At 43.3% G+C, this 25,911-nt stretch overlaps 2 protein-coding genes and 1 pseudogene across 12 annotated transcripts in view; 1 reads left to right on the top strand and 2 right to left on the bottom strand.

Moving 5' to 3' along the window:
* SLC44A3 (solute carrier family 44 member 3) overlaps positions 1 to 23,669 on the top strand; it is a 112,411-nt gene extending 88,742 nt beyond the window's left edge. For 6 of the 9 annotated variants that reach the window (XM_038541281.1, XM_038541282.1, XM_038541279.1 and 3 more), the window contains 3 exons: positions 10 to 147; positions 2,384 to 2,620; positions 3,778 to 3,965. In XM_038541281.1, the coding sequence (XP_038397209.1) occupies positions 10 to 147; positions 2,384 to 2,620; positions 3,778 to 3,879 (477 nt within the window). In that variant the 3' untranslated portion in view covers positions 3,880 to 3,965. Of the gene's footprint in view, positions 1 to 9; positions 148 to 2,383; positions 2,621 to 3,777; positions 3,966 to 23,314 lie in introns of those variants that run through there. The other 3 variants (XM_038541284.1, XM_038541283.1, XR_005361189.1) reach the window with 2 other exon arrangements.
* Positions 4,426 to 25,911, bottom strand: part of CNN3 (calponin 3) — a 28,086-nt gene continuing 6,600 nt past the window's right edge. For 2 of the 3 annotated variants that reach the window (XM_038541286.1, XM_038541288.1), the window contains exons 2-7: positions 10,426 to 10,547; positions 10,161 to 10,227; positions 9,262 to 9,399; positions 8,769 to 8,885; positions 7,145 to 7,291; positions 4,426 to 5,607 (exon numbers count right to left, since the gene is read on the bottom strand). In XM_038541286.1, the coding sequence (XP_038397214.1) occupies positions 5,266 to 5,607; positions 7,145 to 7,291; positions 8,769 to 8,885; positions 9,262 to 9,399; positions 10,161 to 10,227; positions 10,426 to 10,547 (933 nt within the window). In that variant the 3' untranslated portion in view covers positions 4,426 to 5,265. Of the gene's footprint in view, positions 5,608 to 7,144; positions 7,292 to 8,768; positions 8,886 to 9,261; positions 9,400 to 10,160; positions 10,228 to 10,425; positions 10,548 to 17,939; positions 18,079 to 25,911 lie in introns of those variants that run through there. The other variant, XM_038541289.1, reaches the window with a different exon arrangement.
* Positions 15,904 to 17,988, bottom strand: LOC102151292 (annotated as a pseudogene).

The following is a 25,911-nucleotide window of genomic DNA, read 5'->3' as shown; positions in this document are numbered from 1 at the left end:
TTGTTTCAGAATGCATACACTGCAACTGCCATTAACGGGACCGATTTTTGTACATCAGCACAAGATGTGCTCAAACTCTCATCCAAGAATTCAAATCATTTTACGTCTGTTAACTGCTTTGGAGACTTCATAATTTTTCTAGGAAAGGTGAGATGTCTTCACTAAAATAGTAAATAAAAGAACTTGGGATCCCAACATCAAACCATACAGCAAGGTTTTGAAAGAACAAAACCTTGAAGTTATCTTGAGTGCTAACTCCATGGTGGGTGGCGTCCTTCATCCTTAATCCTCTGAGGTATCTTATTTGGCAGATGAGAATACTAAGGCTTAGTAACCTGTCTGGGATCTCCCAAAGGAGTCAGGATTTGAATCAAACCCTTAGCTCTTAGCTATACTCAATTCTCTCTACCATTCTGAGTCCCACTTTTTCACATCTAAAATGAAAATGTTGGGACGCCTGGGTGGCTCAGCGATTGCGCATCTGCCTTCAACCCAGGGCATGATCTTGGAGGCCTGGGATCAAGTCCCACATCGGGCTGCCTTCATGGAGCCTGCTTCTCCCTCTGCCTATGTCTCTGCCTCTCTCTCTCTCTCTAGTGTTTCTCATGAATAATAGAATCTAAAAGAAAAAAGAAAAGAAAAGAAAAAAAGAAAAGAAAAGAAAATGCTGCTAGCCTCGTAAAATGGGTGTATTTTCTGGGGATTTTGTTATAAAATATATGGAAGTAGTATTGGAACCTAATAAAAAGTCTATCACTTAAGGGCAATCAGTACACAAATATAAAGACAGATTGTTAATGTCCCAGGTAGAGCCAGAGGTACATTTCTGCTGTCATCTGAGTAGTACTTTTCAGGAAATTATATGTAGTCTTGTATGCAGCACAGTGAACAAGCATCACAGAGATCATCTCGTGGTATAAAGGACAAGCCCTGAACTTGGGGTCTTTAACAACTTCGAGCCTCAGTCTTCATATCGGAACCAAAGAGAACACATGGCCTTTCTAGGTTGTAGGGAAGAGTAACTGAAATATTGATGAAAGTGGTAGGATAGCCCCTCATTGACCATGCTTCAAGTTGAGGGTTCTTTACACTGTGCCACATGGTGTGTCCCTTTCCATGTGACTGTCACCCACCAGGCCTAATCCTGCACACCTGTTTGCCTGATTCCACTTCCACTTGATTGCCTGCCCTTCAAATTCTTGACCACAGACCTCCTGACCTTCCTACCACATCTTCACTATTCCAAGCTTAGATACACTGGCTTCTTCCAACCATTCATCCTCAAGGACATGAATGCTGAGGCCTTCGGTGGTGCCCCAAAGTGAACAAGAGCTTGGTCTCCAGTTGTAACCTGGCCAAAGTCAAATGAGGACTCATGGCTCATTTAGCATTTTGTGCCTCTGTGGCCTTTGGTAAAGGTCTCTAGTGCATATCAGAGTTAACTGTCAGTAACAAGTTATAACATGCATGGATTTCACAGGGGTATGTTAGTTGCACATATTTTCATTTTAAGGTTCAGCTGGGCCCCCAGAGACTTTTTTCATGCAACAGTAGCTCTAGAAGTACAAACTGATAAATGCCTCTCTAAACAGCCTAAATAATCTTTGTATTTGAATGGATAATACTGTTTATGTTAGTTCAGTAAGATTGTGGGTGATATGTTGTCTAATAACTACTTCCAAAGAATCTTTATAAGTCTTTATAAAAGACTTTTATTTTAGGCAGTAATTCATTTTCCTGTATTTCTTGAATGAAGTAGCATTCAGACATTCACGTCCACCATTGAGGATATCTGAGGGCAATGGGGATTCCAGACGGACATCATTTTATATGTTAAAGAATTAGGTACATCATAAGTCTGTAATTATGTTCCTGGAAATTATTATATATGGCAAAAGCCTGGATTAATCATATTATCTCCCCACACCAGCATTGGAACACCTTTCCACTTTAATCCCCAGGGTAAAGCAAATCACATGCTAAACTACAGTATATTCACTCGGTGGGTTGTTGCACCATTATTTTAAAATGACGCTTATTAAAAAGCTTTTAAATGAAGATGCTTACAGGAGTATCAAGTGAAAAAACTAAAAGTTTTGGAGTATCATTCCGTCTATATAAATACAAAAACCAGGCACAGCAAACATGTAAATGCATCTGCCCTCTTCTCCCTCCTCCAAAGGGCCCTTTTGGTATCATGGCTCTTTTTCTCTTAATTTCATTGTACCATATTTTCTGACAAGCATTTTTTATAATAGGACACACTTATGCACACACACACACACACACGTATGTATATGAACTTACTTGTAACTAACAAAAATCATTTCTAAAATATTCCAGCCAACCAATTTATATTTTCAACAAACTCTTGTTTTGACAGGTGTTGGTGGTGTGTTTCACTGTTTTTGGAGGACTGATGGCATTTAACTACAACCGTGCCCTCCAGGTGTGGGCAATCCCTCTGCTGCTGGTGGCATTTTTTGCCTACTTGGTAGCCCATTGTTTTTTATCTGTGTTTGAAACTGTGCTGGATGCACTCCTCTTGTGTTTTGCTGTTGATATGGAAACAAATGATGGATCATCAGAAAAGCCCTACTTTATGGACCAGGAGTTTTTGGTAAGCAAACATTCCACTTCCCGTTGCCATCTCAACCCTCAAAATCTCCAAAGTGTAGAAGATTCACACATAAAGGAGGCTCATGGCCTCATTTTCTCTTCTGGAGGGCTCTGTGGGCTTCTACCACAGGCCTAAATGTCTGGAGATTCAGGTTCTGTTTCCGGAGGCTGAACCCACTTCCCTCATTGAACCCTTCACCTTGGAGAAAAGTGAAGCTGAACAATTAATACAGACTGCATGACCTTGGGCAGGTGTTCTGGACACAGCAGTCCAAGACCCTTTGGTGCCATAGGCTTGGTCTGGCCTTTTGGGTGGTCTGGAGGCTTAACAGTTGATCTCTCTCTGAAGCTTTCTTGCCTCCTCAAGCATCACGTCAGACCCTCTGGGCTTCAGGGGGCACGTGTGGCCTCTGTGCCAGTATCCACAGATCTGCAGTTCTCAGGCCTCTTACTAACCGAGGCCCACCGATGCAGGGCAAGCCACACCCTGTCAAGTCCATACTGCTTCTATCGGAAATAGCAGGCAGCTGTTGCCAACACAGTCGTTGCTTATTTGCCTTATCAGGTGTAGACAGGGATATTCTAACAACTGAATGAAGTCTCCATGTTGTCTAAGTCAAGTGACGTTTATACTAAATTTTCCTTCATACTGTTGCCATAAGTTAGGTGTTAAAAGCTTTTTAAGATTTCATTTTTAAGTAATCTCTATACCCACCGTGGGGCTCAAACCCACAACCCCAAGATCAAGAGTCGCATGCTCTGCCGACTGAGCCAGCCAGGGGCCCCGAAGCCCTCTGGTTTTGAAACAGCATTCAGAGCACTCCTCGGTTCAGCCAGGCACTGAAGTTCAATATGCACTTCTACGATTTTAAAATTAAACATATTCTCAACCTCTTCCACATAAAACATAGAAATACAATAGCACTTTATTTGTATGTACCCTAAGGAAATTATTTCTGATGGGGATAGGAAGCTAACCGAGGCTTCTTTCCCCGACTTGCACTTTTCTGATTAAAAATCCACTTGGAAATCTATCCCCTAAAATATTTTAATTCAACAGGGAAAACTTTAAGGATTGAATTCTCCTAAATGATATGGTCAAGTAAGTGGTTGCCAAAAAGTGTGCCAAAAGGTCTCACTCATTCTTTTGTTTTTCAGAGTTTTGTCAAAAGGATCGACAAATTAAATGCAGCAAGGGCACAGGGAGAGGAGAGCTCATTAAGGAACGAAGAGGGAACAGAACTCCAGGCTGTTGTGTGATCAGTGCCCATTAGTTATTTGTCCCTGGAAAGGGGTCTTCTTCTCAGAGCCATTCACAGAATAAATGGTAAGGTTGATGGACCCTATTCTTCTTTTTTGTCCTTATTGTTTGACCATCATTAGGCCAGAACCATAATAGTAGATGCTGTTCCTAATTCAGTGGTTCCTTATTAATATTTATGCACTTAGGATATGAATATAAAATACTGCTACCCTGTCCTCACCAATGGTCCTCAGAATGATTTTAAGATTATTCCAAGTTGGATTTGGGTTGAGTTTGAGGCATTTGAGACTCAATGGAATAAGCAAGGGTCACATGATGCTCAAAAAATAGTTTGAATTTCGGCTGTCATTTACTGTGTACCGTGGGCAGATCCCTTCAGTTTGCTAAGCCTCAGTCTCAAACACAGGCTGTGACGTCGTATGGATTAAGTAAACCAACGAGGGAATGTCTCAGAACAGTACCTGGGGAGGGGAGACCTTTTAAAACTCTGCCTTCACCTATCTGGACGTCAGCCAGAAAATAATCAGCCTGTGGCTCATATGAACGTTCAAAAAAAATATTTATTTATAAAAAATACAATGGGATAAGTTTATGCTGAGAAACGCAGCAATAAATACAGTTGAAGAGAACAGAGCAACTCTACATTGATACATTGGCACAAACAGGAAGCAAACGCACCACCCAGACCCGACTCTCTGCAGGCCGACTTTGTACACGCTCCTTTAGAAACCCCACTTGGGAAAGCTCTGGTCAGTTCAGGTAAGAGAATGAGTACACATATAATCACAAATGCACACGGATCAGGACTTTATTTAAAGATTAGCAAACAATACTGTGGAGACATCGGTATGTAAATCTCTTAAACCGCTGCGTCTTAAATTTAGTCGGCAAAGACCACATTTAGCTAAAAGCATGAGTTTAGTCCTCCACGTAGAAACCAGATACGGGACTGCAAAAAAAAAAAAAAAAAGAAAGAAAAGAAAAAAGAAAAAGAAAAAGAAAAAGAAAAAAGAAAGAAAGAAAGAAAGAAAAAGAAAAAGCTTCCTATTGTCTGAAAATCCCAGTTTATTAAGTAGATCGTAAAAATGCATAGGTCTTTGATGAGAGAACTGGCTGCACGAAGGTACTCCCCTTTCACAGTGTTCCTTTTAACTTCATATGCGAGTTATTGCTTCTGCTGTGGGACTGGACTGTTACGGCACTAAAGGCAGCTATTGGGGGAAGAGGCAGGGAAAGGAAGAGGGAATGTATGTAAGGCAGTATTTCCTTCAGGTACAATAAGCATAATAGTGTTTTAGGAAGACAAGATAAAAATCACTCAAGGCTAGCTTGGTTCTCACTGAATAAAAACAACGGGCTAAATACTGAGCTCCTGGTGGGACCTAGTAATCGATGCCTTGGTCGCCGTATTGGTAATCCCGGGGGTAGTCGTCTGGGTACTCGCCGGGGTACTCCTCTGGGTACTCCGCCTGATAATCGCTATCACTGATCTCAGACCCGTTCGTTCCTGTTCCTTGACTTCCGTTGTGAATGACGGGTTCTGTGGGAGCGGCGCAGTACTTGGGGTCGTATACTTGCCGCCCCAGCCCGTACACGCTCATTCCTTTCTGGGAGGCCACTTTGTTGGTTCCCATCTGTAGAGAAATTGTCGAGTTGTCCACTGGCTGCAGTGTGAGCTTCTGATCGTAGATGTCTCTTCTGGTACCTGGTGCTAACATCCCCGCCTGGGATTAAAACACAGGACAGAAGTTGAGGCCGCAGCTAAAGCCTGTTCTTGCGAACATCCCATCAACTAGGGCAGTCGCAGTGAGTGGGAACATGCAGAGGGGGACGTTATTTCTGGGGCAAAGCGAGCTTACCCAACAGTCCTGATGCTGAATCCTTCCTAAGAAGCCCTATTTGCCGGCTCTCAGGCCAGATCAGCCCTTCCCTTCAAGTCCTTGCTCTGCTGTCAAACTGCCTCAAAACGAGCTAACGGACTTTAAATTTCTCATCTGCAAGTGTGGAAAAATCCCACCCACTTCGGATTTAGGAGAGGATTAGATAGAAAGAACGTAAAGACAGCATAATGTGGGGCAGCCTGGGAAGGTACCGTGAGTCCCTACTATGACCACATACATTCTCCAGTCCCCCCCATTCCAGAAGCTCATCACACGGCCACCAGAAATGACACTGAGCAGCCCTTAAGGACCTGAATCTCAAAAAGCCAGCTGTGAGTACGGTACCTCATACCGCGTTTCTGCATTTCTGCTAAGCAGACACTTCCAGATTTAACTGGTTAAAAAAAAAAAAAGCAGACTCAAATGGCAGCTATGAGAGACAATGCCACATGTGGCGGGACACGTTCCAGAAAGGGCAAACAATAAATCTCGTCTTGAGGTCATCAGGGAAGAGCTTCTTCAAACCTTATCCCCACTCTTGTTGGATGGGAGACCTGCCTGCGCTCCAGTGGTGGAGGGAACCTCCTTGGGAGGTGCTGCTGATCTATTTTTAACAAGGAAATACTTCCATCTTGCAGGGTGTTAGAATACTGGCCTTCTCACCACGCTGCAGTTCGACCTACATATGTTCACACATTTAATAGGAATGCTAGCTAAGTACTTCTTATATTTTTTTATTCTTTTTTTTTTTTTTTTTAAATTTATGATAGTCACACAGAGAGAGAGAGAGAGAGAGAGAGAGAGAGAGAGAGGCAGAGACAGGCAGAGGGAGAAGCAGGCTCCATGCACCGGGAGCCCGACGTGGGATTTGATCCCGGGTCTCCAGGATCGCGCGCTGGGTCAAAGGCAGGCGCCAAACCGCTGCGCCACCCAGGGATCCCTAGCTAAGTACTTCTTAGAGCACCAGATAGTTTTACCTCCCAAGTTAATTAAGGGATCCTATAAAAATTAAAAGTCCAAGGCATAGCAATTTACTTGGATTTGGATCAAGAAATAAACTTGCTATAATAAACTTATCTTTTTTCTTCTGGTTAGGTGGAAAGGTGGCTCTTCTACTTCTAACTGACAGAAAAAGCCGTGAATCACACCATACTTGTATTACTATATAGAAAGAGTCCTCTGATTCTTTTTTTTTTTGCTTTCTCAGCAAAACCTACTTTCCTGAAGGAATGTACTCTAAATACACCATAGGACCAAAAAAAAAAAAAAAAAAAAAATTCAAAAACCACCCTTTGAACTTAGTTAATAAAGAATGAAATAAATGCTAATTTAAATAACCCTTCTGTACTCTTTGCTACAAGCACAAAAAGGCATTGCTTACCTGGCTGGCTCCTTTGTTGGTGCCCATCTGCAGACTAATTGTGGTCTGGTCAAAAGGCTTGTCAGTTTGCATTTTGGGATCATAAAGATGCCTCCTGGTCCCATAGGCTGTCATACCCGCCTGGCTGGCACATTTGTTGGTTCCCATCTATTAAGATAAAAATAAAATTAGCACTGATTATCAGAAGTCAACAACAACATGTATGACCAGCCAAACTCTCTGTTCTACTAAAAAAAAAAGATGGAGGGGCACAATTGACAAGTCCCTTTTTGTGCTGAGGCTAGCTAGATACAAAATCTCCATGCTTTCCCAAATTTCAGGGTGCTCACTTTAAAAAGAAAAATTTAAACAAGTTTTTAAGAGGGCAGAATTATGAATGATTATTTTCCTCTGCTCCTCTTCTCCCTACTGTTGATAGCACAGATAACCAAATTAAGAGGTACCTGCTTCAGCCATATAAAGGGACAGGAGCACTCTCTGGCTAGGCACTAGGCTTTTCTACTACAGATGTTTGTATAGAGTGTGACTGCAAATGCCAGGTGTCTTCTCTGGCAGCTCAGCAAGGATTTCTTTAAAGTTTCACCAAAATCACCAACATCTTCATGGGAAAAGAGCCACATAAAAAGAATGAGGAATGTGAAGCTCAGAGGAACAATAATTCTCTTCTCCACTGAGTATATGGCTTTAAGACCAACCAGTATACCCATTCTACTGGTTGGGGACCCATTTCTGTTGATCTTTTTTCTTAAAAAGGAAGGGAAGAGGACAAATCACTGCAGTCCTACCACCCAGATTTATCTTATGTATCTGTGTATGTATTAATACACATGCATACAGATAAACACACAAAAATATGCAGGTGCATCTTTAAAATTGTGAGGACACTGACCATAGTGTTTTAGAACGTGATTTGTTTTCCTTAATCTTTGAATGCTTGTCTATCATTTTTACCTTGCTCTAGAGTTACTTTTTGTTAAGTTATAAGTTAACCAACTGATTACTGTTTTGAATTTCAGGTTTCCAGTTTCTTACCAGATACAATTTTGTACTGTACAAAAACAAATCCACCTCATATACATTCAGTCAACAGAGGGGCACTGCATCAAGCAGGTATCAGATGTAGTAAAGCCGTTAGCATACTGGACATTTAGCAGTGGTGGTTTTGTGACACTCTCCAGGGGAACAATGTGAAGGGGGGTAAAAAAACAAAAAAACACTTAGTTCAGGTTGTTTTGTTTTTGTTTTTGTTCTTAATAGCGCTTGGCTACTGTATCATGCAGATAAATGGCTTTAGCATTAAGGCTTTGTAAAACTGCCTCATTTGGTCAATAACGTTTAGTAATTTACAAAGTACATTTTCTTAAAGACAATATAACTGTGGGGGGAAATCTTTTTCTAGAGCAACAACTGTCATGTCCGATGGCATGCCTGAGGTTTCTTTTAAAGCCATCATCAGTGTCCCCTAGGCTTTAAGCGGACATAAATTATATGAACTACATATCCATCCCCCAAACCTACATTATGATTCATCTTATCCATTTCGTACTTATAAGAGACACACTTCACGTTGTGAGAATTAATGATCCTGAAGAAGTGACTGATCAAGTAATAACACATTACTTACCTGCAAACCAATTACACTTTGGCCAGCTTTTAATTTTCCTTCATCAAAACGTCTTGTTTGTTTTTCAGCATACTTCACTCCAATGTCAATGGTTGTGTGGAATCCTTTTGTTTTAGCCTAGACAGAAATTTACACTTACTAAAAAGAGACACGAAAATGTGGAGGTTCCGCCAAGAGTTTTTTTTTTTACAGAAGGAACAACAAAGAAATGACATTGTCCACAGATGAAGGCCTCATTAGGTAATACTCAAACCAGGGATGAAAAACTTCTTTAAGGCCATTCAGTAATACAGGTAGCTCTGAAATGTAAGTATTCTAATTAAGCTCTCTTAGGAGGCAGTTGATGTCAGCAGCCTTTCCACAAAACTAATAATTATGGAGGAGACAGAGGCCCCTCCCTGCCTCGTCTGAACTCCCACGGGAGAGAAGAGTCGCGCTTCATCACTAACACAGGGGTCCTTCTAAAAATCCGCCATTAAAGACATATACATACCAGGCCTGCCAGAGCCACCAGCGTAGTCTGAACCTGGGTCATGTTTCCATTCTCAAAAAGATCATTGGCTTCAAATATGTCATGTGGCTTCATGCCATAAGCCTGAATAGCTTTAATAAAGTTGCCAATATTCTCCAGCTATAAAGGAAAAGAGCCATGTAACTTGGGGCGCTCAATACTGACGTTCACGTTATCTAAGAATTCTAAGTCTTCGTGACTAGTAGTAAGGTGCCAGGCAGAAAGCTGCTTGGCAAGGCTTCTTGGCCAATAACACACTAAGCACAGCTCCCTCTGGAAAAGGAAAGAGTAGAGAGTATTTCATAATGGGTCACATAATGGTCTTTTTAATATTTTTATGCAGTCATTTTTTTTTTCAGTTCTTCGAAGCCAAGATCGCCCTCAGAGATTTTTAAGAATTCTGTGATTCTGTCAGAGTTAGTTAGCCAGGGCTCAAATTTTGTCAAACGGTATGTAATTACTCATATTAATAAGTTACGTTTTGACGTCAATTTAAACATAAATTTGTGGTTACTAAATGCTTTTTTCCTTATTATCTCAAAACACATACTCAAAATATCTAAGCTTGCTTCATCAGACCCATTCATGAACTAAGACTGCTTAATACAGTGTTACTCTATAGTCAACCATTAGTGGTTATGTTAAGCCCCTTGCTTTTCCCCCTCATTTATCCTTACGGTCTGGGTTGTATTTCTATTTCTCCACACCTAAGTGGTGCTGAATCCTCCCTCAAAGTAGACAGACTAAGCTCAGCATCTAACAATCACAGAACTACACAAAATACAGCCACGTATACAAATTTCTGCTAAAATGTCTACTGTAAAACGAAACAAGTCTTTGCTGCATACAGAATAACTGAAGGCTGCTGGTTTGGCTGTTACCTGAGGCCAGTTTAACGAGGACTCATTAACCTTCTTCACTGAGCCCGGCTGTAGCTTGTTTATGAGCCTGAAAAGAAAAGTGTAGGTGACATTTATTGTTCACACAAGAACAAGGACTGGAGTGTAAAGCTGGTTCCTTTCACATCAGTGAAGGAAGCATCGAAAACATGTGTGAAACTTCAAGGTCTGACACCCTGGATTGGGAAGGAGGATGACACAGAAGTCCCTGGAAAGGACCAGAAGAACAGAAATGGCCACAACTTACTCGCAGAGTATGATGCCATCTTTTAAGCCCAGCTGAAAGTTGGTGCCAATGCTCATGCCCGTCACTTCTTCTATCCAGTTTCGAAGATCTTCTTCTGCTTGATGATCATACTTGGAAGCAATCTGAAAGACAAGTTAACCAGCTTTGGAAGGATTTTCACTAAAGCATCAAAAACTGTTGACTTCAACTGGCTCTTTTATTATCCATTAAGACCACAACTGTGACAGGCAGTAAATTACACTCATTGGAGTTCGCTGGCAAATCTAACCAATGATTACAGCTTCAGTGACTAATAAAAAAAATCTTTGGTGAAGGCAAATATTAACACAGAATTTGAATAGTACGTGGAAAGAAGCTGGGATAGAGAAGGAGACACGATGGATCAAGAGAAGACAGATTTCCACTCATAACACACAGGAAGCACAAGAGTTAATAGCATATTACAAAATGGCACCAGCTAGATTAAATTTTAAAGATTAAGTCATTAATTACCACCCGCAAAAAAGGGGGCAGTAGGATTCTGACACATGCAACTATTTTACATAGTATCTTCATTGGCCAAGACCTTTCAGGCCAATAGTTTTGTTGCCTGCAAAATTCTGCTGTTTGTATCCCTCTGTTCAGCCAAATGCACACTGTGTGTGAGCATGTGCATGCACTCCTCGGCACTAATTATTGTACTTCCGGTATGATATTGAAGCTCTGTTTGTCGTCTATACCCTATGGGCTCCTCCCAGAAGTCACTTCTAGACTGTTAGGATCTAGCACTGTACCTGACATACATTTAATAAAACGGAAAGAAAATTTAACTCTTTGCTTACAGAATTCTACAATAACGACAACTATGCAACACAGATGCTCTTCTATTATATGTGCTAAACCCTACTACACACAGGTTTTCAAAGATTTCTTCATACTTAGACCAGAAACCTCAATTAAGAAAAAATAAAATCTACACAAAATATTATAAACCACAATGCCCAACTTCCCAAGATTTTCCTTGTCCTGGGAATATTAAAGAGGCTGGTCTACTAATTAAGAAGAACACAGCTGGAAAGAAGAGAAGATTAGGAGTCATTTTCCTTCTCATTACACAGGTGAAAATGCCAACAACACACAGATAATGCCCAGGGAGATGGAGATCATGATGAGCTTGTAAGTGACTATTGCAGCATCCATGGAAATGGAAATGAACGGAGGAACATTTGCTTCCATAAAACATGATTAAGTTTCACTACTAAAATATAGTCTGATGGCATTTTTGTTATGGAGAGGGCCTTCAAGTTCTAGTTCCACAGAGGAGCCCTCTCCCGGCCCCTCGCCACCAAGAGGCACGGGTGGGGTTTCTGCTTTACCTTAGAGGGTCATTTAGAGAGACAGCAGCCCTTGACCTGCATTTTCCCCCCAAGTTAGAGAAATGGCACTAGGCCTCTGACCAAATTATGGGTAACTTATTTAAGCTGTAGATTTACTTAGCCAGAGTTACAAACAGAAATTCAATGAGTTTACATTTTCATAAGTAAGATAACCAACACTGTGCAATGTATCATCGATCAAATTCTGGCCTGGAGGTTAGTTTATAAAAGACAGGTCAGGTACAATGTAAAGCTAGTACACAACAAGCGTTAGTTGTGTACCCTCTAGTAACTTCCATCACCTAAAAACACACACACATTTATTCTGATTTCCTGCCAGTCGTGGTTACATAGGATCTGGATGTGGGAAGAGGAAACAAGGAGGTTAGTGATGCTGGGAAGGTGTTGCCAAAGGGACAGACACCTCACCACTGGTAAGCAGGAAGGTGCCACCACTCCTATTATACCTCAGATACGCATTCTTAGATAATGAGTATTCCCCCCCACCCTCATGTCCCACTCCAGCATATCAGCCATCTCTATCTATATAATGGCACCTTTAGAAAATGGAATAAATAATTTGGCAGAAAAAAATCTTAAAACAACTATATTTTCATCCTGGACTCTTGTTTTAAGTGACTAGAACAAAACCTATCAATGCGGGTGGCTAGGAGGGGTTGTGGTATGGATGGAACAGGAAAGGCAAAGAAAAAAAACAAGTACTCCTTAAGCATTAGCTGTGGAAAGCAATCTGGAGTTAATTTTTTTTCAGATGCAAAGCACTCTCAATTAGGAGTTGCATTTCACAAATCTAAAGACAAACGGTGTGCTGTGCTAAGGTAGGAGAGGTTCTATCTTGGCTGAGAGTTGGCTCTACACCTTGCTATGGGGCATAGTTCATTCATCTTACTTCTGACCCAGTTCTTGTCCATACAACAAGAAGGCTGAATTCAATGAGTATACTAGGTGTCTTCCCATTCTATGTTGTCTGAACCATCTGTCAATTGGCAAAAATTATAAAGAAATTCATTCTTTTTATTTTTTCAAATGTAGAAAATGGAAGTTATAAGAGTTTGGGGTATTTTTTGAGGGGATGAGACCAAATGAGACCAAATCAGTATTCAACAACAACAAAAAAACCCATAAAAGCATATTTTTCATTTACTCAAATGTGTCTGACAGATTCAATGTTATGCCCCAAACCACAAAGTGATTACAGATCTAACGTTAAATATCCTAGTAGAAGAGCCAGAGAGAAATTTATCTTCTCTGTTGACTGCTCTCATCAAGGGAGTGATGAGAGAAAAATCAAGGACTGCAATCGGCTGGACCTGGGTTCAAATGCTAACTCTACCACCAACTAGTTGCAAGATGGGGCTCTGGACAGTGGACTCTCTAGTCTTAATGTAATAGCACATGCACAGGAAAAATTCATAAGCACATACATGCCAAGCTCAAGATCCCAAGTGATAAACTAAAAATGCAAAGTCAGTATGCATCCACATTCTGTAACTTTGGTTCTGGCTTAGAGTTTTCCTTTATGTGAAGGAGCAACAAGGATTTTTCTACCTAAAGACTGCTAATATATTTTTTAAAGATTTTATTTATTTATTCATGAGAGACACACACACACACACAGAGGAACAGACACAGGTAGAGGGAGAAGCAGGCTCCATGCAGGGAGCCCAACGTGGGACTCGATCCAGGGTCTCCAGGATCACACCCTGGGCTGAAGGTGGCGCTGAACCGCTAAGCCACCCGGGATGCCTGCTAATATTTTTTTTAAATAAGTGAGCTTTCTGTAGACAGGCCAGCTAAACAATTCAAATTTCAGGAGTATGTACTCGTTTGAAAAAAAAAAAAAAGTTTAAAATGAAAAAAAAGAAATCCTATGAAATCACCTAGGGAAAAAAAAAAATCTGTTTCAAATCATCTTTTAGCTCCTGGCCTGCAGCACTGTTCCATAAGACACAGAAATTGGAAGTGCTTCCTTTAAAAGTGTATCAGAACAAAACCCAAGCAAATGTGGTTATATTCTTTAACTACAGAGGTTATTTTTTAATTATTTGATATATACAACTTTTAAAATTGAGGGCCCAAGAGCAATTAAAAAGCTTTGGCCGATAAAATTCATTCACCATTTCTATCTAAAAAGCTTTAATTTCTGAACATCAGGCAGAAAAAAGACACTTTCTTCCTTGAAACAAGAAAATTAGCTTAGAAAATTACTTCGTTAATACATCGTGGGAATTCCACTCTGATTTGTTTAAAAGATCACTCTTCCGTGTTATCTATAAACATCATTTTCTTTACTCTTCTTCAAGATTGATTTTTATCTGATCTTCCCAAACCACCTTCTCAGAGTTTCTGCCTGGGTCTTTAGAGCACACAGGGGGCCCCGTTCTTGGTGGCCAGGCCTCCTTTCCCGAATACCCCTTTCCCAGAGCCAGGCCTCCTGACCGTTCTCATGGGGAGGCACACTTCCAGGTAACTTTCGTACCCCACTGGGAACACCCACTGCAGGCTCCTCACTAATATTCACCAACATCCCCCTTGCCAAATACAATCAAAAGATGAAGAAAATGAAGACAGGAATAGGCCTCTGGGGCATCTGGGCTGGATGACCGGCCCCCTGCCTGTCCTGCTCCCACCCCGCTGACATCTGCAGGTGCCCCCCCTTCCTCCTGTGCCTGCCCTCAGGACCAGTGTGGCTTCAACCTGCTGCCCCCCCTTTGCTCCTCAGAAATAAGAGCACCAGTGTGGAGTCGTCCTCTGGATCCAGGGCAGCTGAACCTTTCTAGCTCCAGGACTGTTCTTTTGGATTTCTAAAATAACAGTTGTTTAAAAAAAATCATAAACGATAAGTAATAAATAATACAGAAGTATGTAAAGCCTGCATTTTCAACGGGGTATAATACTGCCCTCCAAAAGGGTGAAAATGGGTTGAAAACTACCATAGACATTACAATAATCTATGCCCCTCCCCAACAAACTCTATCCCTTTGTACTAAATTGGGTGGGAGACAGGAGGCAATTAGGAAAAACATCTACAAACTTTCTTTGGGAAAGCAATGATGGAAGCAAGGCTGAGAAACAATGAGGCAGTGAAAACGCACAGCTCTCTCCTCACCTCCTCACCACCACCACCCCCAACCCTACTCCTTTCCAAGAGGTAAAGCACCTGTCTGTCTGCTACTTCTTCCACATGCACACATATATTAGGGTGCATCCAGTACAAAACTGCACTAGAATCAGACCCCCTTCACAAGCACAAGCGCAGAGGGCCTCCGCTGTGTAACAATAAAGGGATCAGATGAAAGCCCGCTGGTTGCCCACAGCCATCCCCCTTCCAGGTACTGGAATCTGAGAAGTTTCCCCACCAGAATTCCTAAAAGGGGATACAGAGCAGGGAGGGACACCGAGCTTCAAAAACACCTCAATAAGTGATCCCAGAGTACAATTCCTGCACTGTTTTATGGTGCTTCTTGGCATTTGTGGGGAGCATTCAGCCAAAGTGCAATTTTATAAAAAGGTGGGGGTGTATCCAGCACGAGGGACAGTGAATGAATATATATACATACATAATACATATACCTATGTATACACACACACACACATATGTATATATAACATACAAGAAGTGTCTGAGGGCCCTGTTTATGCCCAGGAATGTTCTAGAATCTACAAAGAATGAAGATGGATCTATTCCATATACTCCTCATGATGTATTCTTACACAGTGCTTGATAAAACCTGGAAGCAGACAATTCCAGATCACTAGGCTCCCTGTTGCATGCATGTCACCAAGATAATCCAGCATTACCCTAAACCCTCTAAGCACAATCATATTCAATGCAGTTCCCCTCTTTTTCAAGTGTTTCTGTGTTATAGATTTTGTCTACTTATCTGAGAAAGAGCACAGGAGGGGAGAGGGACAGAGGGAAAGAGATAAACAGACTCCCCCCTCAGCAGGGAGCCTGTTGCCGAGGCCCAATCCCATGACCTGAGATCATGACCTGAGCTGAAGTCAGATGCTTAACTGATTGAGCCACCAGGCAAGACCCCCCCACACACACACTTTAAAAAATATTCTAGTTATTTATTTTAGAAAGAGAGCACAGGGGCAGAGGAGAGGGAGAGTCTTAAGCAGACTCCATGCTCAATCCCACCACCCTGTGATCACGACCTGAGCTGAAATCAAGAGTTGGAGGCCTAACCAACTGAGCCATCCTGCTGCCCCATGGATTCTTCCCTCAATGTCTTTCTTCATTACTCCTTCCTTTCTATCTTTCAAGCGGTTACTGCATACCAGTTAGCTTCAAAGGCAAAGTCTCTGCCCTGAAAAGCTTACATGCTAGTAGAAAGCGATAAACACCTATTAAAGATTTTGAGAGAGAACGAGTGAGCACATGCAAGCACACACGTGCATAAGCAGAGGGAGGGAGAGGAACAAGCAGACTCCACACTGTGAGTGGAGCCCCATGCGGGACTTGATCCCACAACTCTGTGATCATGCCCAACCAAGCCATCCAAGCGCCCCAACAAATACCTATTACATAAGGTTAAGAACATTTGCAAAATAGTAATAGAATATTGAAAATAAAGGATTCAGGGGAGCCTAGTTGGCTTAGTCGGTGGAGCATGTGACTCTTGATTTCAGGGTTGTGGGTTAGAGCCCCACACTGGATATAGAGAGGACTTAAAAATAAAACCTTAAAATAAAATACAGAACAGAACCCACTGGGACTACCACTGTCCTAATAGAAGGATCAAATAGATTTTCATCTGAAAAACTATGATGCCTCTTCCCTTCTTCATTACCTGCCATTCTTGAAAGCTCACACAAGCATGAAAATGCATTGGCTTTAACATTTTCTTATCTACCTTAACCCCCCACATACCTTTGCAAATTTTTAAAGTATGCATTCACATTGTAGATACAACAAACTAAAGATCACCGGCCTGGTAATCAAACTTTAAAAACTGCCCAAAACTGTGTTCCCAATTCTAGTGTGACCTAAGTAAGCAACTTAATCCTGGTGACCCCATTTCCCACTGTCGTCTTCCTTCCGGGACCACTGTGAGCATGAAGCCTGTTCCACGGGTATAGACGGGCGCGTCTCAATGCCTGACACATCCGAGTTAATGCTCTCCTTTTATATTGGCTTGAGTACAGAGGCACAAAGCTTTCTATTAACCAATCCCCACTGCAACCTGTTCACTTTGTTGTCTACAGTTCAAAAGGTTCCACTGGGACTTATCTGGGATACTGCCCATCACCACTCATCTCAAAGCTCATTCCTGTCTTTGCATCCCAAATTCTCATTCTTTTTCAGATTATTGATGAAAAGGATGAAGTGCCTGCTTTTTAAAAAGCAGAAATCCTTTCTGATGGGGGACTCTGGGAGGTGGGAATTCTACTGAAAATCCCTTTACATTTGGGCTAAGAAGGTCAAGACAGATTGCATGCCTTCCTCAAGGTCACTATAGAATCCGAGCCCCATTCTAAGAACTGTGCTAAAGATCTGAGAAATGATCATATATTCCAGAGCGATGGAAAACTCTATTTGCCTCAAGTAAACAGGAAGGACACCTAAAAGCTTTTTCTCTTTCCCATCATTTTTGTTTACAACTGAAACTCTGGGAACTCAAAGTCAACATCCTTGCTGGTGAGCTTCTTACAGATACCAGAAAAAGTTTCAACTTTGTGCTCCATGTTGCTCTGCTGGGCTTTATTCAAATGAACCTTTGTGAGCTGAATGCCATCCAGCATCACGTGGATCTTCTTGCGTACGATTTTGCTTGGGAAAACCAAGACCTCCAGGACCGTGTCATGCACAGCTGTCAAAGTGTGGATCCTGGGACGCTTGTGTTCATTCTTTGTATGGCTTTTCTCAAGTTGGCTAAGGCAGAGTTCTCTGAGCAATAAAGACAACAAGCTTCCCACTGAACTTTTTCTCCAATTCACAGGCTAGCTGGATTTGGATTTTCTAGAAAGATTTTAGTTCCGGAATAGGAACAAAGGTGATAAGAACCTTCCAACCACTGCCAACTTCAATTTCCTTGGCTGCTGTTGCATTCAGCTCCCTCAGGTGGGCCCTGGGGTCCCAGTTCCTCTCCAGCTCATGGAGAGCCTGGTAGATGCCGGACTTGAACTTACCTAACCTCTTGCCATGGGGCTTCATGATCTTCGGGCTCAAACTGAACATGGTCTTCTCCTGGGTGAGAGCCTATGGGCGTTTTAAAGTTGGGTCCTTCTCTCGGAGGGACAGCTGGACCTTCAGACCAATGTATCAGCATATGGCACCAGCTCAGTTTTTTTTCTCTCCAAATATGTATACTCAAATAAATGCAAAGACATTATGACTCAATGGACCAATACTATGACACTGACAAAGTTTTAAAATAATGTAAGAGGAGTTGGGCCACTGCCTAAACAGCTTATAATAAATGTTAAGAAATTGCAGAAAAAATAGAAAGTCAATTTTGTCTTATCTACCTAGAAATGGACCTTCAGACTATATAGTTTAGAATATACATAGTTCAAGGTTGAACTTTGAACCCAAAAAACAAATAATCCCATAAAAAATGGACCAAAGACATGAACAGACATTTCTCCAAAGAAGATATCCAAAGTCCAACAGACACATCAAAAGATGCTCAACATCAGTCATCATGAGAGAAACACTAATTGAAGCTAAAATGAGACACCACCCTCACACCTATTAGAAGGGCAAAAATAAAAAACACAAGAAACAGGAAGTGCTGGTGAGGATGTGGAGAAAGGAAACCTCTTGTATTGTTGGTGGGAATGCAAACTGGTGCAGCCACTGAGGAAAACCGTATGGAAGTTCCTCAAAAGTTAAAAATAGAAGTATGCAGGGACACTGGCTCAGCGGTTGAGCACCTACCTTCGGCTCAGGGTGTGATCCCAAGGTCTGGGGATCGAATCCCACATCGGGCTCCCTGTGAGAAGCCTGCTTCTCCCTCTGCCTGTGTCTCTGCCTCTCTCTGTATCTCTCATGAATAAATAAATAAAATCTTAAGAAAAAAAAAACAAAAACAGAACTACCCTATGATCCAGTAATCCTACTACTAGGTATTTACCCAGAGAATATAAAAACATTAATTCAAAGAGATACATGCACCCGCATATTTATAGCAGCCTTATTTACCATAGACAAGTTATGGAAGCAGCCCAAGTGTACATCGATAGATGAAGAATAAAATCTTGCATTTGCAATGATACAGATGGAGCTAGAGAATATTGTGCTAAGTGAAATAAGCCAGTCAGAGAAAGACAAATACTATATAACTTCACCATATGAAAAAAAAAGCAAAAAATGAGCAAAGGAGTAAAAATAAATAAATAAAAGCGAGCAGCGACACAATCCAAAAAACAGACTCTTAACTATAGAGAACTGATAGTTACCGAGGGCAGGCGGGGGAGGGATGCTGAATCATTATATTGCACATCTGAAACTAATATGACACTGTATACTATCCTGGAATTAAAATTATAAAAAACGATAAAAAGATAACATCTAAAAAACCCAAAAAGTTGGACTTTGAAATTTTAAATCTCAACAGGTTAGGAGCAAGCCTAGAGGCTGGATTCCCAAAAGAATCTAGACTCCGAAAGAATGATGAACAAAGATGCACATATTAAACAGCTCAGTGTGTGAGAAACCTCGACAAACAAAAGTAACAGGAACCTAGATGTGGGCCCACTGCTTCCTGACTCCCACCCAGAAGGCGAGGACCTCTCTACTACGGGCTCAAGAGCCTGCTGTCATGCTAGAGTGGACTCCTGGAAAGAGGGCCTATGGTGACCACCTCCCTCGGCACCCCTCAACCCTCCCGCCCCCTGCCCAGGTACTTGCACCCATGGCAAGCCACATCCAACGTGCCTACGTCCTCTCCTTGGGGGCAGGCCAGGCTTTAGTTCTCTCGTACCCCAGAGTGCATGCCGGGTGCATCTGGCCCATAAGTGGGTACACAATAAATGATTTTTCATCCACGGACAGTAGCAGCCAACCAGAGAAATGTCACAGATTTAAAGATCTTGTTTCGGAAAGGCATCTGCATTTGAATGCTGCTGGGTTTTATAGGCGCCACATCTCCTCCATCTACCAATCTAGTAATCTTAGATGGATCACTGGGGACATATTTGTTTTACTTTCTCATAAAAGTCCCTATGTCCATGGTGCTCCTTATGTCCAGTTTAGTAACTCTAGAAGTAGGGCCGGGGCAGAAGCAACAACCACGCCCTCTGCTGATCTCGGTCAAGGCAGGAGGAGCTCCCAGTAATATGTACCTTGAGGCTTAGATTTACAACTGTTCCCTTATGGGGTTTTTAAATATATTTATATTTTAAAGATTTATTTATTTGAGAGAGAGAGAGAGAGCACAAGCGGGGGAGGGAAAATCTCAAGCACGCTCTGAACTGAGCACAGGGCCCAACATGGGGCTCGATCTCAAGACCCTGAGATCAGGATCTGAGAGCTGAAACAGAGTCGGACACACTACCAACTGCACCACCCAGGCACCCCTGTTCTCCTCTGTTTTGATGACAAATTAACAACTGACAACCTGGAAACTGTTGGGCATACTTATTAAACTTACAGAAAATTAAATCGGGAGCAGCTCAAAGAAACCATAGCTTAATAAATTATTCCAGCTATATATAAAATCTGGTATTAGTACCAGATTAGTTAGTTCTAGAACTAACTAGTCACACATACTCAATAAGCTAAACAACTCTGTCCGAAAAAGCTACTGCAGTCTTGGTCTGCACAGGTATACACAATTCTTTATAAAATGCTACTGCTTGTCTCGTGTGCTTGGTAACTACAGCTCTATGGGGTAGCCAGGGAGAGGATTATTTAATGAAACAGGTGTGAGAGGAGTGTTTGAACTAGAAAACCTTATGCAATCATCACCCTTACTTTATAAAGAGGGAAAACCAACTTGCCAGAGCAAGGCCTAGAATCCTTTGACATGAAGATGCCTCCTCTACCTCATTACAGCGATCAAAACAGAATGAGTCAGTGCTTTGTAGTCAAACAAAGGAGTTAGGTAATAATCCCACTGGACCCTAGTAGGTTAAACCATATCCGCGGCATTACTGTGATCAATTCTGTGTGCCGCACTCTAAGGGGACGCTGACAATCTGACGTCAGTTTCTAGAAGAGGCAAATGGAATGGAGAAAAGATCAGAAAAGTCATACACAGCCTCTAAAGGAAGACTGGTTAGCCAGGGGTGGCTATCTATAACCTGGAAGGGACTTGGGGGGCACGAGAAGAAACAGGCTAGCACCATCTACCTAGATGAAAGGCATAGAGGGGCGGCCTGGCCGGCTCAGTCAGTAGAGCTTGCAGCTATTGATCTCAGGGTTACGAGTTCAAGCCCCACATTTGGGTGTGGAGATTACTTAAAAATCTTTAAAAAAAAAAATTAAGTCATATAGAAGAGGAAGTCCATCTATTCTGAATGGCACACTGCGGGCAGACCCAAAGCAAGTATGTAGAAATTCTAGGGAGACATACTAGAAGCATGTGGGAGTGGAGACAGCACATGGGAGCCAGCGAAGCACAGGTGGGAGAAGACCCATGAGCAAGCCTGCTGGAGAACATTCTCTTGCTAGCCGGAGGAGGCCGGCTGGGTGTTGAATTTGAGGTTGCTGCAGAAATCCTGCTGAACGGCACCATCACTGAGGCCCCACGGACAAAATAGATGGAAACAGAGATGCTCTTCAGAGTTCTCCAGCTGTTCTTCTGCGGCTCATCAGACTTGCAAGCCTCTGGTATCTCACTGCCGTCTACATCTTCAGGCACTTGTGTCCTGGGCAGGTGCCTCCGATACAACCTTCAGGCACGTGGACTGTGCTGTAAAGTTGTCCTCTGTTTCTATAATCCCAAGGGACATCATGGCAATGAACTTTCTGTAGCGGAACATCTGCTCACTCCTCATCAGTTATATAGCAAGGGGGCCTCCTTAGGATGGGTCTTGTGACCCGAGGAGGCAGGAGATCCATCTCCAAGGCCCCAAGTGTACCCTAACTGTATTTACAAAGGAACTCCCCTCTACTGAGGCAGGAAAAGCTCTCTGACCCAGAGATCAGAGATCGCTGGCCACATTCATCCAAGTGCTCCCAGTTGCCCACCCCAAAGGTGAGTCGAGACACAGGCCACCCCCTTACTCTGAGCTACTGGATGGGCCATGGGTGGAAAGGAGGCCAAGGAGAAGCAGGGCCCCAGCCTTTCACACGGCCTGCAGTACATCAGGAGCTCCTTTTGGGGGCCCAGCTCTAGATCTCAGATCATGAATGCCTCTTCTAACTATAATCCAGGTTACACAACCAGCAGAGAACAGAGCTCACATACCTCTCGCTGGAAACACAGGCTAGACGCCGGCGAGTGAGATTCCACAGCAGTCTTACAGATACATCGCCGTGCACCAGGGCCTTGTCCTCCCCAGTGAAAATTAGATATGAAATTTCCATTCAAAAGCAGGATGGAATTTCACATTTCCTCTTTTTATTTTTATTTATTTTTAAAATATTTATTCATTCGTGAGAGACACACACAGAGAGACGCAGAGACACAGGCAGAGGGAGAAGCAGGCTCCATGCAGGGAGCCCGACGCGGGACTTGATCCCAGGACCCCGGGATCACACCCTGAGCCGAAGGCAGATGCTCAACTGCGGAGCCACCCAGATGTCCCTACATTTCCTCTTTTTAAAAATTTTATAATTTACAATGAGATCACATATGAAGGTAGAAGGACACTCAACTTGTTGAGACCCTAACTATCTAGAAAGGGTTTTGGTCTACTTTAGTGGGGAGCGTGAAGACAAAGTGAGTCCAAAGTAAGGTTCAAGCACCTCATGTCACCGAGTCCTACACAACTGCCACCAGGCACAGGACAGTTACACACTAGGGTCCAAGCTTCCTAAACACTGAAACAAAAAAGGAAATAGTCACAAGGTTGACAGAGTTCCTAAAAAAAAAAAAAAAAAAAAAAAAAAGGCAAAACTTGAACGTGGTTTCCTTCTGCAGTCCTGACCCTCGCGGCCGGGCGGGGGGTGGGGGGGGGTGGGGGTGGGGGCCATGACAAGGTCACACAGCCCCCGCCACCTGCGGCCAACAGAGGAAGGCCCAGCCGAGCTGGGTGTGAGGCAGCCTGAGGGCAGGGAGAAAGAAATCCCTTCCCGCCAGGCCTGCGCCCCCCAGAGCCGGCCCTGTGGCCCGCAGGCTCGCAGACGACGGCCGGGCACAGGCCGCACACGGGCCCAGCTGGGCGTCCTGGGCAGCCGAGGCCATATATATATATATACATATATATATATGTAAACATTTAAATAGTCTCTGTACCCGACGTGGAGCTCGAACTCATGACCCCAAGATCAAGGGTTGTACGCTCTTCCGACTGAGCCAGCCAGGTGCCCCCAACAGGCACATCTTTGACTAAAACTGCCAGCTTCAAACACTGTCCTGTTTCTCTTTCATTTCATGACCAACCTCTCCATTTAGTGCTTCTTCCTAATGCCTCTGGAAATTTGCTCTACCGGAGACGATCTCTCAAAAGGTCACCAGCGACTGCTCAGGAGCCAAATCCAGTGGCGTGTTTCTGCAGCACTCCAGAAAGCCCCTCCACCCCTCTTCCTGTGGCTTCATTCTTGGTAAAGGACATCATCCCCGAGCTTCCCTCTCTGGCCTGCCTTCTCCTCTTCCCTTTGAGAGCTGCCAATTCTCCCTGAGTTCTGGCTTCTAATTAAAACACTGAAGAGCATGGGCTCAGCAAGCTGAATGCTCGAGTTGGAGTCCCAGCTGCACTGTGCCTCAGTTTCCTCACCTGTAAACCAGGAATCATTAACAGCACTTCCACCAGAGAGTTGCTGGAAAGAATCAATGACTTAGTTCATGTAAACCATGAAGAAATCAATAAATGTCAACCCTTATCCTTCTATCTGTGCTTTGCTGGTCATTCTCGTCTGGGTATCAAAAAGATTTCCTCCGTTAAATTCAATATATTATACAGAACAATTACTTGATATTATTAGATAGCCATTTTGCTAAAAAATCATTAAGATGCTGCCTAGGCTTTCTATTTTAAAAACTACTTATTATCTGGGGCACCTGGGTGGCTCAGCTGGTTAAGCATCTGCCTTCAGCTCAGGTCATGATCCTGGGGTGCTGGGATCGAGCCCCACACTGGGCTCCCTGCTCAGTGGGGAGACTGCTTCTCCCTCTCCTCGTCCCCTCATGCTCTCTTCTCAAATGGATAAATTTAATCTTAAAAAAAAAAAAAAAAAAACCCTCCTCCTTGTCAAATAATCTGTAAAAGAGATGCCCCTACTTCACTCTGTTGCCAACTGTCACCTGAGTGGTGGGGTGGTAGAGAGAGTAGGAGTTACAAATGTCAGTGACTCGTGACTTGATAATAATGAACTAAAGCAAGTGACCTGGATTTTGACAAGGCCGCTCTGATATAGTTTTGTTGTTTTCTTTTTAGCATCAAGAGGGAAGCCACCTTCCCTTTCATAACTTTGGTGGGAAGTATAAATGGATTTTTTTAGGGGGCCATTTGGTACTACCTAGAACACTTGTAAATGTTAAGCTCAAAAGTTGTGCACTTTTCTACGTGAGTGAACAACAAGGATCCATACCACAGACTCTAATTCAGGTCTAAAATGGTCGAATGATATTTGAAGTCGCCCAAGTGGTTGGGTAGGGGTCAGGGATACAGGATACTGGCACTCCTCTACTATCCTGCGGCCCGGGAGCTGCGGTGCTGCTAGGGGACGATTAGCCAGCAGCCTTAGACTGTGGCTTCAAATAAAGTCCTTTCAATTCGTGGAGAAAAGTGCATCCTAAAGCCACTTCTACCACCATCACCGTATCAGACTGATGCACCATGAATATGCTGCAGAGTTCGAGAAAACATTGATTCAAAGCAGCCCATGGGGAATCTGCAGTCCCAAAGGGCGTTGCCGGTATGGTTCAAAAGTTCATAGGATAGTTGGCAGGGATGTCTCAGACGAAAAACACTTTAACTCCTCCACTGGCCCCTATAAAAAGAGCCTCCTACGACACGCGTGTTTTAGAAGGTGCGGTAAGACGGAACGCTGGAAGGGGTGTCAACAGTGGAGCAGTCACTGAAAAGAGGAAAAAAAGAAAAATATTAAAAAAAAAAAATCAAGCCCAGAGAGGAAGAAAATTCAAAATGAAAGCCTGGCTGGCAAAGCTCACGCCTGTGCGTGTGTGTGGCCGAGATCAGGTGGGGCTGAGGGATTCAGACAACATACAGGTCCCTCAAGAAGGGGAAGGAAAAAGTAGAGACAAATGCCCTCCAGTCCTCAGAGCAGAGAATGGGCCCATTCAGGGGCGGGGGGCGGCCGTCTGTGAACCCTAGAGAAAGGCCCCGGAGCTCCAGCTTCGCCGCTGAGGGCCAAGGACGCTGACCAGCTCACAATGCGACGGTTAACCTAAGTGCAGTTTCTATCCTCGACTGGAGCTATGATTGCTCTGGCTATTTTTGCATTCCAAGTCGAATCACATGTTTGAATTAGGAGAGACGGACTACACATGGTATTGATTATTTTCTCTCCTATTTCCTCCCATGTGAAACAAAAGGAGGGACAGAAAACTGTTCTAAGGGAGCACATGAGCTCGCTCGCTCTCTCCCTCCCTCTCTCCCCCTCCCCGTGTGCAGAGCCTCGTGCACTACTAATAAGCAGGCTGAGGGGCTTGGGACAATGAGGACAGGCCTGGGTCCAAACATTCGGGCAGGGGACAGAAACAACCATGAAATCCCAGGCTGCTCTGTCGAGCCGCCCCACAACTAGGATCCCCTGGAGACTTGTGAGGGAGGACCAGAAAATGGCCAGGGATGCTTAGGTTACGTCCCGCCCAGAAGAGTCCCTGCAAGCCCCAGGGCCTCCTCTTTTTTCTGCACTCCTGCCTCCACGTCCCTGGCCTGCCCGCTGCGGACTGGGGTGGCGCTCACCCCGAGGCTTCCCATCGGAAGGAAGAGGGTGAAGAAGTTCCCTCCCTGCCTCACGGAGGAAAACTAGGCCTACGCCATCTGAGCTCCTGCTCTCACTTCACAGGTCTAGGTGGAGCCTGCA

The sequence above is a fragment of the Canis lupus genome, chromosome 6 (genome assembly GCF_011100685.1).
Source record: "Canis lupus familiaris isolate Mischka breed German Shepherd chromosome 6, alternate assembly UU_Cfam_GSD_1.0, whole genome shotgun sequence".
Classification (NCBI taxonomy): domain Eukaryota; kingdom Metazoa; phylum Chordata; class Mammalia; order Carnivora; family Canidae; genus Canis; species Canis lupus.
Note: the sequence above shows the minus strand (reverse complement) of the source record. Positions and strands in the feature narration are given on the sequence as shown.